The sequence below is a fragment of the Miscanthus floridulus genome, chromosome 5 (genome assembly GCF_019320115.1).
Source record: "Miscanthus floridulus cultivar M001 chromosome 5, ASM1932011v1, whole genome shotgun sequence".
Taxonomy (NCBI): domain Eukaryota; kingdom Viridiplantae; phylum Streptophyta; class Magnoliopsida; order Poales; family Poaceae; genus Miscanthus; species Miscanthus floridulus.
In genome coordinates, this window is record NC_089584.1 from 147,084,524 (window position 1) to 147,096,982 (window position 12,459).

General features: G+C 45.8%; 1 protein-coding gene across 1 annotated transcript; it reads right to left on the reverse strand.

Annotated features, from left to right (window-relative positions):
- Positions 1-1,730: 1,730 nt before the first annotated feature.
- LOC136454038 (xylan glycosyltransferase MUCI21-like) lies at positions 1,731-3,782 on the reverse strand. The gene has a single exon (XM_066454587.1). It carries the CDS (start codon positions 3,690-3,692, stop codon positions 2,118-2,120), a length of 1,575 nt encoding a protein of 524 aa, XP_066310684.1. The 5' UTR covers positions 3,693-3,782; the 3' UTR covers positions 1,731-2,117.
- Positions 3,783-12,459: the final 8,677 nt, after the last annotated feature.

Below are 12,459 nucleotides of genomic sequence, written 5' to 3' on the forward strand. Positions count from 1 at the left end.
ACTGACCTGGTACTTGCACTTTCGTACGCCGGCTGCTGTACTCATCATGCGTGATTGAGCGCTCATTCAATTCGAGTACCAGGGAACATTCCCTATGAATGCAATCTGGTGAGATCCAGGAAAGAACGGTACGGCCGTGTGCATGAATCTGGAGTACTAAGCAGCCTGTTCGCTTGCTCGTAAACGATCGTAAATTTCCAGCCGGGAACAGTGTTTTTCTCTCACACCAAACCAGCCAGCAGTAAATAATCCACGATACGATACGGCCTCCCAAACAGGCTGAAGAGCCAGTTTAGTTCACTTCATTTTGCCAAAAATTTCAAAGATTCCCCGTCACATCGAATCTTTGGACGCATGCATGAAGCATTAAATATAAATAAAAAGAATAAACTAATTATCACAGTTTAGACGAAATCCACGAGACGAATCTTTTAAGCCTAATTAGACTATGATTGACACTAATTACCAAATAACAACGAAAATGCTACAGTAGCATTTCGCCAAAAAATTTGCCAACCAAACAGGCCCTAAAAAAGAGAGACTTTGGTTACTCTGCACCGTTCCAAATTACAAGTCATTCCAACATTTTTAAAAAGTCAAAGTATTTTAAGTTTTTTCAAAATTATAGAGAGAATTACAAATAGTTATGATATCAAATAGGTATACTTTGAAAATATGAAGAATCCAATGATACTTATTTTGTATCATAAATGCTAGTATTTTATTATATAAATTTGGTCAAATTTGAGATGCTTTGACTCCTTTAAGAAAGTTGGAATGACTTATAGCATGAGACCGTGTTCAAAAAAAAACATATAGTTTGAGACGGAGGGAATATTTATCTGTTGACAGATTTTTTACTAAATCCGTCAGAAATCTATATGTTTGATTGTGCTTTAAAAAATCTGATAAATTTGACCACATAAAACCTTTCGACAGATAACTAGCCACTCCCCAAAAAATCTGTCTTAGTTCTTGCCCATTCCAACTTTTGGTTTAGGCGCGTAGGTTAATTTTTTTTGCTGACTGTTTATCTACTTTGTCGTCCGTTTCAGAATAAATCAACTTTTAAAGTTGTCCTAGATCAAGGCATTTTACAATCAACCAGATTCATAGAAAAAAAAATCAATATTTATATCATGAAACTAGTATCACTAGATACAGCATGAAGTATATTTTTCCAATCTACTTATTTAATGTCCTAAAGGTTGCTATTTTCACCGTGTAAAGTTAGAAATAGTTTGATTTAGAGTGATTCTAGAAGTTCATTTATTTTGGGACGAAAGGGAGCACTAGGAGTATGTGCTAGAAACCTAGAACTAATATACTTCCTCCATCACAAAAAGAACGAAAAGCTCGCATACCGAGCAGTGAAGCAATCATAAGTTTGACTTGGTTATAGAAAAAATAGTACCAATATTTATATCTTTAAATATATATTTTTTAAAATAAATTACATAATTATCTTAATAATATTTATTACATGTCATAAATATCAGTAGTTTTTATACATATTTGATCAAACTTAATATCCAAGACTTCCATTTTTTTTTTGCGGCGGAGGGAGTATGTATTCAATCGGGTCGGCAAATAAAGCAAATATGAAATTATCTAAAAAAATTAAAACGACTCTAAAACTTCTAAGGCTAGTGTAGGATAGGGAATCACACCCATATGTATAGACGACTTCATATCATAAAAGAAATTCTCATACATAATACTCCCAAAAAAAATGAGTACTATGCATGCATGTATGGAGCATGCAGATATTACAAAGATATGTTATTTATAATGTAGCAGATACAGTACGTATGTGTCAACGGTGCATCATACCATATGTATGCGGACATTCGATCGGGTATGCTACCGTCACGTTAGTGGTCGTCGGCATTCCAGGTATTTCCGACCCCGTCACGCGCACAGCACAAGACAAAGGATACATACAATAACACACGCCTCTGTTGTTGCTTGCACCCACATCCAAAATGCGGCGATGCCTCAACACCTGTCAAGCAACCGATGCCCTGCCACAGCCGCCCGGCGCACTGCAGTCCGTAGTACGCACCTGTCACTAGCCAGCCAGGTGGCCAGCAGCACGTAACTGTCGCGGCCGGCCATCACCGCCTCTCCCGAGGGCGCCGCTGCCGCAGCGCGTGCGCGTGCATCCTCGCCAGCGTCCGGCGGAACCTGGCGAGGTCGAGGGTCACGTTCTGGCCGCCGAGGTAGACGCGCGCCACGAGGTCCCACCCCTTGCCCCGCATCGCCTTCTCCGGGTCGGCCACCACCGCGTCGTCCGCCGCGTATTTGCGCGCCAGCGAGCTCTCGGCGGCGCGCACCTCGTACTGCTCGTACGCCAGGCCCATCCGGGCGGCGGGGACCCCGAAGTCCTCCTGCGCGATCGGCGACACCCCCAGCGGCGCGATCTGGGTGAGCGACGCGCGGCCCGGCCGCAGGAACAGGAACTTGGTCAGGTCCGCGCCGTGCACGCCCACCAGCGCGTCGCAGGCGCGCAGCGACGCGTACCACGCCGAGAGCGGCCGACCGTCGGCCGTCTCCAGGATGTCCACGTCGAACCCCACCGACGACGCCAGCCGCGCCACCGCCGCCTGGTTCTCGATCACCCGCGTACCCTTGCGCGACACGATCCCCAGCCTTGGCCGGCGCTGCTGGTCCTGCTGCTGCTGTACTGTCGTCGTCGTCGTCTCCCGTGGCGGCGGCTTCTCGTACGCGTCGGCGAGCATCTGGTGGAAGTCGACGATGGCCTTGTTGTCGCGGAGCCTGGCGGGGTCAACGATGAGGATGCCGTGGTAGCGTGTCCCCACGATGGCGCCCGGGAAGCAGTGCGTGCGCGTGTCGTGGAGGAGGTCAACCACGTGGTGGTCGGAGAGGCCGGAGATGACCTCACTGAACATGCCGGCCCACCAGGGGTTGTACGAGAGCAGCCCCAGCACGACGCGTCGGCGGAGGTGCTGCACCGTCACCCACGACGGCAGGAACCCGTCGCTGAATGCGTGGAACAGGTTGCCGGTGTAGCCACCCGCGGACATGACGAGCAACGGCGCGTCGTGCCGAACGTCACACCGGTGATCCTCCTCCTCCTCCGGTCGCCGCGGCGCCACCACACGGAGCCGCACCTCGGGGACCTTGTCCATGATGAAACTCTCCCACTTCCGCGGGTAGGGCCGCACCCTCTCCTCCTCCGACGTGCCGTCCCGCGCCTGATCATGCCGGTGCTGGTGCGGTGGGAACAGCAGGAGCGACAGCGACGCGGCGTCCGTGCGCACGTCGCCGGACATGAAGCACACGTCGGTGTGCACGCTTGAGCGGTCGCAGCAGATGGTGTGGTCGCGCATGGGCGAGCACGGGGAGTGCACCTCGTTGTCAAGGACCACCTCACGGACGCGGCCGCCGTCGCCTCCCGCATTGCCGCCGCCAGAAACGCGCTGCTGCAGCGGCACCGACGACGAAGAGGTCGTCGTCGGCGCGAAGAGCCCGACGTCGATGCTGTACCCGTACGGGCTGAGCACGAGGACGCGCGGCGCGTAGAGGAGCACGCAGAGGACGACGGCGAGCACGAAGAAGAACTGCACGAACCCCCACCTGCCCGCCTTCTTTCCGCCCGCCGCCGTGACGTCGTCCTTGTCCATGCCGCCGATGCCCTTCGGGACGGACAGCTTCGCGGAGGCCGCCATGCCTCGCGCTCCGACGGCAGGTGGTCGGTGTGGAACGGACGCGATCGAACGAGCTAGCTAGGTCGTTGTGGCCGGCATTTGTCTCACTCTTGCGTCGGGCCGGGGTTATAAGGACTTGCCGAGAGAGACGATCGAATCGTCGCACAGGGACAGGGCGGCGCGGTCGCTGCCGAACGGCCGCTAGCGTCAGTTTCAGCTTCTGCTGGCAGACGACGTGCGCCATTTTGGCACCTGCAGCCGTGCATCTTCCAGTCTAGTTCTGCCTAGTACAATGCCAGCTTTACTTGACACGTCAATTAGGTTGGAGCGCGTGGATTAATTCAAGTCTTCCAGGGTTCAGAAAAATGGTGTCGAATTCATTGCTGCTAATTGGTATCGTATAAGCTATAGCACGCAGAGAAAATATTTGTAATACAGCATATGCATACTTCTTTATGGATGCATAGCATAGGTATGCGTCATTATCTTCAACCGACGTACATAGGCCAATCAATTTGTGTAAACTTGGTCAATAATTGATTTCTTCAATTGGTGCTTTTGCACATGTCACTAATTAGCACTAATAAATCATTTCATTCAGTCGCAATATATTCCTTCCGGTCATGGGCACAGGGTCTGTTTCAACTCCATACAACTAAGAGCCTCTTTGGTAGGGCTCCTGCAGGGGCTTCAACTCCGGCTTTTACAAGAGCTGTGCCAAACGCCTGTTTTGGAAAGGGCTCCGCATGGGGAGCCGGTCAAGAGCCGGAGCCATTTTTTTCCTGCGCAAGAGAAGCCTAAAAAACGAGCTTCACGCGGCTCCTTGCTGTGGGTTCATGTCGTCTAGTGCGAAGGAGCCGTTTTGCCAAACGTTTTTCAGAACGGCTTCAGCTCCTCCAGAGAAGCTGCTCCTTCAGAGGAGCCAGAGCCGGAGCCATTTTCAGAGGAGCCAGAGCCCTGCCAAACAGGCCCTAATAGTTAGCTGCTAAAAATTAGCTAAGATCACGTTTGTTTCCTCAGTTAATGAACCAGCTAATGTTTTACCTACCACCAAACTACACAATTAACACTATTATCTGGTTTTTCCATGGTAGTAAACCAGATCCAAACAGAACAATGATAATGTCTCTAATATTATATGTTGCTTTTAATTTAAAAGATGTTTTATTATAGCATTTTTATAAGATTTAGTTACCTTTTACTATTCATGGAAGATTTTTTTTTAAAATAAATAAAAATAATCACATGCATGGTTTTATGTTTTCACATTTTAAAATAGTTTTGTTTTACTGATGACCAGAATTTCAAAAGTTAGATCGAACCTGGTTGAAGGAAAGTAGGTGTAGTCAGATGCTAATAATAAATGTTTTCTAAACTAGGTATATTTGGTGACAAATAAGCAGCAGTTGTCGGCTTGTAGCCTATTACTGAAATGCCTGGGCAACCAAGAAATGAAATAGGGAGGTGAACTCATAGTAGTATAGTACTATCTGACAGCGCCAAACATGACAAGAAGCATGTGCACAAGAATAGTTGCACGAAGTATACAGAGCTACAAGTGCACAGTGTGGTTGGTGCTTGGTCCCTCTCGATCTGTCAACAAGCTCATCTCTCCATACCGGCTCCTTTCGTTCATTCCTGATCTTATTCATTCTTCAATGCGTTGTGGCTCCACTTATTGTAAGTGCAAATTAAACGTCTCCTGTATGGTCAGGATTCATAGTACATACATAATAGAAGCATCCTTGCTAGCTTGTACAAGTAGGGCACCTGAGTCGATCCATTGTCTAAAAAAACTAATGTGCATGCGTAGGAGTCGCTTTTCTCAAACCGATTCATTGTTTCTCCAATGATTCTAAACCCACATCGACTCATCACGTAACTTTATTTACAAAGCAACAAACCAAATTTTTATAGTTGATTGCGGTTGATGGGTCGATGCAAAATATTGACTCGACTCCTCTCTCTCTCTCTCTCATCTAGGCTAGCGCAAAATATTGACGCCACCCTAGGCTAGCGCGCAGCGACCCCTATCCTGCGCGCGACCGTCGGTGAAGTGGCCTCCAAGCTCCCACAGCCAGCGCAATGTTTCGATTTTTTTTTCTTTCTGAAAAATGGATTCTTTTCTTCTTTGTATGCTGCTTGGGCCGGCAGAGCCCGGTGGGCCATGCCTCCGTCGGGCCCGGGCTGGGCATACGGACCGAGTCAAATGCATTCGAAGATAAACAATAAAACTGGCTTGCAACCGTAGCTCAAAGTTGGATCTTGAGTGTGGCCTTTGGTTGGTTTCTGTACTCGATCGCTTGAAGCGTTTTTCTACCTTTGATACAAAATGACAAAAAAATCCCTAAATTCCCCGCTGATCCTACTATTGTTGCGTCTTGGACAGACAACAATTCGATCGGGTTACACATACAGTAGAGTTTGGCATTTTTACCTAGACAAGCCCGCAAGGACTCCAAGAAGGAGACACCGGCCACGTCGTTCTAATTTTTTTCCTCCATGGGATTCTCGAATCGATGGCCTAGATCTCTTAAAGCTGATTCTCGTCCAGAGCAGCTTCCCGTCGTCCTCTCCAGGCTTCTTCGAATTCTTCGCACTCTTATTTACCTTATACGGCTTCTTCCCAGAATCCAGCGAAACGAATATAATACCCAGCTTCGGATTTCCCTTCCCAAGACTTCTGCTTCTCCTTCCCCTTCCTCGCTCTCTCTCGTCCGCTCCCTCCCTCTTCCGATCCCCCTTCCTCGCTCTCTCTCGTCCGCTCCCTCCCTCTCCCGATCTCTCCCGACGCGCGGCCAGGGCGGCCACCGGCGCTAGCAGCGCGGCGCGGCTGCGGTCGCCCTCGTCCTCCTCCTCCACCTCCCCACGGCGTGCCGGCCGGGCAAGTGCCGCTGGCTCACCGCGTTGCCAGGCCGCGCCGCCGCTCCCCGGCCTCTGCCGCGGCACCAGCGCGTCGCCGGCGGCGGTGGCTGTCTCCGGCCACGGCGCAACGTGACCGGGCCCTGCCGGTGGCTGCCCCCCGGCGCCGCATCCTCCTTTAGCCCGCGGGCGTTCATGTGCTACAGCAAACCCTAGGTCGGGAGCTCCTAGCGCCGAACCCCGCCCCCGACTCCTCTCTCTCTCTCTCTCTCTCTCTCGCACGCCGAACCCGCCCCCGGCTCCTTTCTCTCCCTGTGGCGTGTGCAGCTAGCTGAGGTCCTCCTATGGCTGTATTTCGATTTTATGCCTGTGTATTTTTTTAGATGTACCTCTATTTGTTTGTTGCAGGTTCCTGATTTGGTACGCTCTGTCAAACATGGCCAGTCGACAAGAGGTTCGTGTATTCATGCATCCTTCTGGGATACGATTCAGCATGTTCAGAACCTTTGTTACATGGCTGTTAATTTTTTTTTGTGCATACTAATGCTAATTTGGCTGTCTGTAAAATTATTTGTCCGTCAACTAATGCTGCTTTCATTTCTTTGTAGTTATGCTGGTTATGACTGCGTAAGTTTAATAGCAATATGATAGGATCCCCTGCAGTGCTCTTTTTTTCTTATATGTTGGTGATTTTCAACATGTAAAGGAAGGGGCACGCTAATTTCTTTTATGAAAAATAATGGCTGCACACCTTTTTTTTTTGCCCCTCATGCAGCTTTGCAATGATACAGTCCCAGTGCGTGTTGGACCAGTCTCATACTTGCTCCTCTCTAAACCTGCCATGGGTGTTCACATATCTTTCTTTCTTCTTTTACTTCTTGGTAGTATTTTCCCATCTACAAGTAAGCATCTACACAGAGCAGCCAACATATTAATATTCACCAAATACATGAAGGCCACCTGTGGACCACATTAGTTATTTCGTTTGGCTGTACCTCTGTCCCTAAAAGTTATGTAAAGATCGCTTGCTTGGAGCTAATGGTTGAGCCTCCCCTCCCCAAAGTATCGTATGGAACTCAGACTGGATGGCAGGCCACCGAGTTTCACTTTGTTGCTTAAATTTTTTACCTCATTCCCATAGGGAAAATGATATTTTTTACATGGTACTCATGCATTAGAAAAAAATAACCATCGCAGCTCAGGCCATGGCAACCTTGACTCTTTTAACGCTCCCGCCGGCGACAGTACCGGCGGCCACCAGGTCGATGTCCTTCTGGAGACTGCGTCGATGACGGGGTAAATTCCCATCTCTCTCTCTCTCTCTCTCTCTCTCTCTCTCTCTCTCTCTCTCTCTCCCGCCCTCGCTCTCTCTATCTTTGTTGTGTGGATCTAGGTACTGCATGATTAGCGTTCTAGGATTTACTATTATCGATAGTGTTGCTTTATATCTCACTGCTATACTTAAAGTCTCTATTGTTCATACTGTTGCTTTGTATCTCGCTTCAATACTTAAAGTCTTCTGCCTCACTAATGGTTACATTACCTTTGCAAGAGCCACTGTATAGATGGTTCTTACCTGTCCTAATAATTGCTACGTGTTATATTGGAGATGATCTACTTATGTTTCTGATAAAGTCCTATGCTTTCGATCTCTGTTCGACAGGATCTGTTTATTGGGATTGGTTGTTCACGATCAGGTATCTCATGATACTTTATCCCTATTTGTGTTGTTGGATTCGTCGCCTGATGCTCTAGCTATTTGGTATAGTTCCTACATTGCAGGGATGATGAATTTAGTGTTGGTTCATTATTTGCTATCTTGGATTATGAGCTTTGTGTGTTATAATAGATATACATAGAGTTATGGACTCACAGTATGGGTAGAAATTAACAGCACACTTCGTTAATGTTGCAGACCAGATATTAGAGTATATGCTTATGCACCTAGCCAAATCAGCAAAGCTTTTCAGGTTGGTTATCTGTGATCCTCATCATTGGTCTTCCTTCATTTTTCGCATTTTTTTTACTTTATCTCCTTACAGGTCACTCAGTTCCTAGATGGCGAAAGCTATATAGTTTGGGGTGGAACAGATGGTTACCAAACTCTTATGAATACCGATATGAGCGGGGCCTATTTTGCTGATTACTTTATGGCGCCCACCTATTTGCTCATTTCCGTCAGGACCCTAACTTTCTTCAGGCTAATGTTGACTATAGCGTTGGGTGCCTTGTTTTTTAATGGCTCGATGCATATAGTTTGATCGGATTCATCAGGCCTAATTGATTGCTGCTCTTTTTTTTCCCAGAAATAGTGACAGAGAATAACAATCCCTAGAATACTAGACGATGGCTGGTTCAGAAAGGCCTACAAGCACCTGGAGTTTGACCAGAAATATGACATACCATTGGATGATGTGGATGATGTCTTCCATGATTCCAAAGTGAGTGGATGGTGCATTTCCGTTTTAACCCTCATGCAAAATGTCACAGATATTACTTACAGGCTACTTTTGCAATTGCTAATATATCGAGCAAAATTATTTGTCAATTATGTACCCTTTACATGTACTTGCCAACCATAGCTCTAGAGTTGCTAATTCGTCCCAAACTTTCTTATATAGATCAGCCTTCCTATTTCTCTTGTGGTGAACAGGATGCTGCCTGGTGCTCATGCTAGATACTTCAGAATCAGACAGTTTGGAAATAAACCTTTTCTCTACAAATCTTCAACTTCTACTCTGTTTAGTGTATGAAGCCACACAAAACAGTTCATAACTGCAAGTACTTCTTGCAAACTATAGTGTGTGTTGATAGGCCATTACAATTTTTTGTTGCACAGAAGTGATTTTATTGTTCAAAATAATAGTCCTCCCAACATTATATCACAAAAGTTCTTTTGAGAAACCTGGCACTCTTCCTGTTTTCCATGAGAAAGATTCAAACTGTATATTTTGTTATTGTCCATTATTCACTAGGTTATTGCACCAACAGATCTATTGGGCATGCAACCCTATATATTGATACAAAAAATGCAAATAGTATGAAGTTCTTTGTAATTTTCAGGTTTTGATGTACCGAGAAACACCCTATTTACATTCAGGTAGTTATGTTGGTTATGTTGATTTCATAGAAAAAACAAGAATATATCAAGTACACCTTTCTTTGCTGTACTACACTATTGTGCTAATTTCATACCATATGTGCATAGTTATCTAAAAAATATTAAAATATCATATTATGATGGATAAAACAATAGGTCACCTGGATGACTTATTTGTTTTGGTACACTTATTTCAATTTTGTTATTTCAGAAATTACGGATTACCACTTGCTCATGAATTCTCGCTATTATATACTCCTATATTTACTCAACGTGCTATCTTGGTGGATTTTCAAGATACCGTTCCATCTCCCCACACTGCATCCTCATGTTAGACATGCCACAATATATGTTTGGGTTTCATGGCAGAATTAATGTCAACCTTGTAATTGTGAATGAAAAGGTACATGGTAGTTTCAGCAATCGCAATTATTATGCTAATAACATCTACAGGTGGAGCATATGATGAAGTCAAGGTTAAAGTAGTCCTTGTGCTTTTTGTTCAGAAGCTCATGAAATCTTTTATGCTTTCCTCCTTTTCACTAGTGCTTAGCATAATTGGCCCAACATAAATAAATAATCCTATTTGATGCTCCTAAAACTACACCTTGTTTCATACCATCTTCGTGCCATTAGTTGCATGTCCCTTATCCCTATATTTTACACTGCTACAAATACAGTTGATAAAGTAGAGTAACTAAAGTAGTTGTTTATCGTGCATCCATCTGCGTAGCTCTTGTTCTCTGTTATTGTGCTTTTGGCAAGAACTCAAATACTTGAATTTGAATCAAAATTCTTTAAGAATCATTTCAATCTGACTACAGTTAACATATTCTAGCAGATGTGTGGATGAGCTTGAGAGCCAACTCTCCAAACATGGAAGCCTTAAAAAACTCTACTTTTATCATCAAGCATCTTACCATAGTAAGCCTGAAACATGAAGTCTATAGAGTTGCACTTCTCTTCTGTGTTTGGCATATTAATTAGTGAATCTATCTTTGTCTCTAATGTAGGTTAACAAAATTGCCAGAGATTCTATCTCTTATGTGGAGTCCCTTATTGCGTCTATCATGGGTGGATAAGAAGGTTTGATAAGTATTCTAGATTCAGAAGGTGGATTTGGCTCATTACAGATGCATGTAGATAATTTCTGAGTTGATCTCTGTTTCATATGCTGAATATGTCAATTACAGTTGAATTGCACCATTGATCCTTAATATTTTTTTGTATCTGCAGGTCAGTATGTTTAGTGAACGGCCCTCAAGGTGTTTAATAAAATGTCTACATGGAGGCATTAGGTGTCACCATAAAAAATCCAAGCACTGCACTGCACTTTGCTGTGGTATTTATGACAATATAAGTGAGTCAATGCCAATAGTGTGGTATAGCTATGGGCGTTTGATGAAATGAGTAAATACTTAGTTTCCAATCTTATTATGTCCACCTTGCATCGCTGTTTAGTTTCCTATACATAGATCTACTACCACTCTTCTCAATTGTTGTATTATTTCTGCTTGAGGAAGCCTATAAAATTATTATTATTTTTGCAAAGTGCAATTCCAAAGAATGGTTTTATTGAAGGGAGTGTGGTGTAGGTTATCAGGAGAATGATTGTTTCTTAGATTTCCTGCTTTTTAGATACCCAAGAGACAATGCTTAAGAGCATCAAATTTACTCTAGAGATTTACTTCCTCCTCTAATCCCCCATTCTATGCTTCTGTTTCGTACCAGAATAGGTGCTGCCCAGCGGTGTGGTCTCCAGCTCATAGATCTCATCATTATTGTGTCCAAGGTGTTTGATCAAGCACCAATAGGTTGGATTTGTGTGAGATTAAACTGTAAGAACTCATTCGATTCATGATTCTAAGACATAATAGTTGTACATGAACGTAACTTTGAAAATACCTGAGACACCTGCATTTGAATCGTAAATGCAAGTACGGATCTTTTACTCAGGTATTGCTTTAATCCATCATGCCCCGTGTTACTGTCAATCATTTGATCGCGATGATGACCATGATCTGAAAACATACAGGCCCACCTTGTTCCGTCTTGTGTACATTTGGTCCGTGCTTATTACAGCCCGTGATTTTAGATGCAAATTAGGACATGCTGCTCATGAAACCTACAACTGCTTCTTATGATGCCAACTTCGAAGTGCATTGTCAGCCTGATGTGTCTTATGAAATTAAATATGGCTTCACCCTATGCTATTGTGCAATCCTTTATGTATAAACTGCCCTGTAGCTACCCGCGCGCAAGGGCGCGCGCCTTCCACTAGTACCTAGACAAGCCCGCAAGGACTCCAAGAAGGAGACACCGGCCACGTCGCTCGAATTTTTTTCCTCCGTCGGATTTTCGAATCGATGGCCTAGGTCTCTTGAAGCTGATTCTCTTCCGGAGCAGCTTCCCGTCGTCCTCTCCAGCTTCTTCGAATTCTTCGCACTCTTATTTACCTTATACGACTTCTTCTCAGAATCCAGCGAAACGAATATGATACCCAGCTTCGGATTTCCCTTCCCAAGACTTCTGCTTCTCCTTCCCCTTCCTCGCTCTCTCTCGTCCGCTCCCTCCCTCTCCTGATCCCCCTTCCTCGCTCTCTCTCGTCTGCTCCCTCCCTCTCCCGATCTCTCCCGACGCGCGACCAGGGCGGCCAACGGCGCCAGCAGCGCTGCGCGGCTGTGGTCGCCCTCGTCCTCCTCATCCACCTGCCCACGGCGTGCAGGCCGGGCAAGTGTCGCTGGCTCACCGCGTTGCCAGGCCGCGCCGCCGCTCCCCGGCCTCTGCCGCGCCAACGCGCGTCGCCGGTGGCGATGGCTGTCTCCG

What these genes read in the sequence shown, in the direction of transcription:
- LOC136454038 (XM_066454587.1), bottom strand. Translation starts at nt 3,692, where the DNA reads ATGGCGGCCTCCGCGAAGCTGTCCGTCCCGAAGGGCATCGGCGGCATG.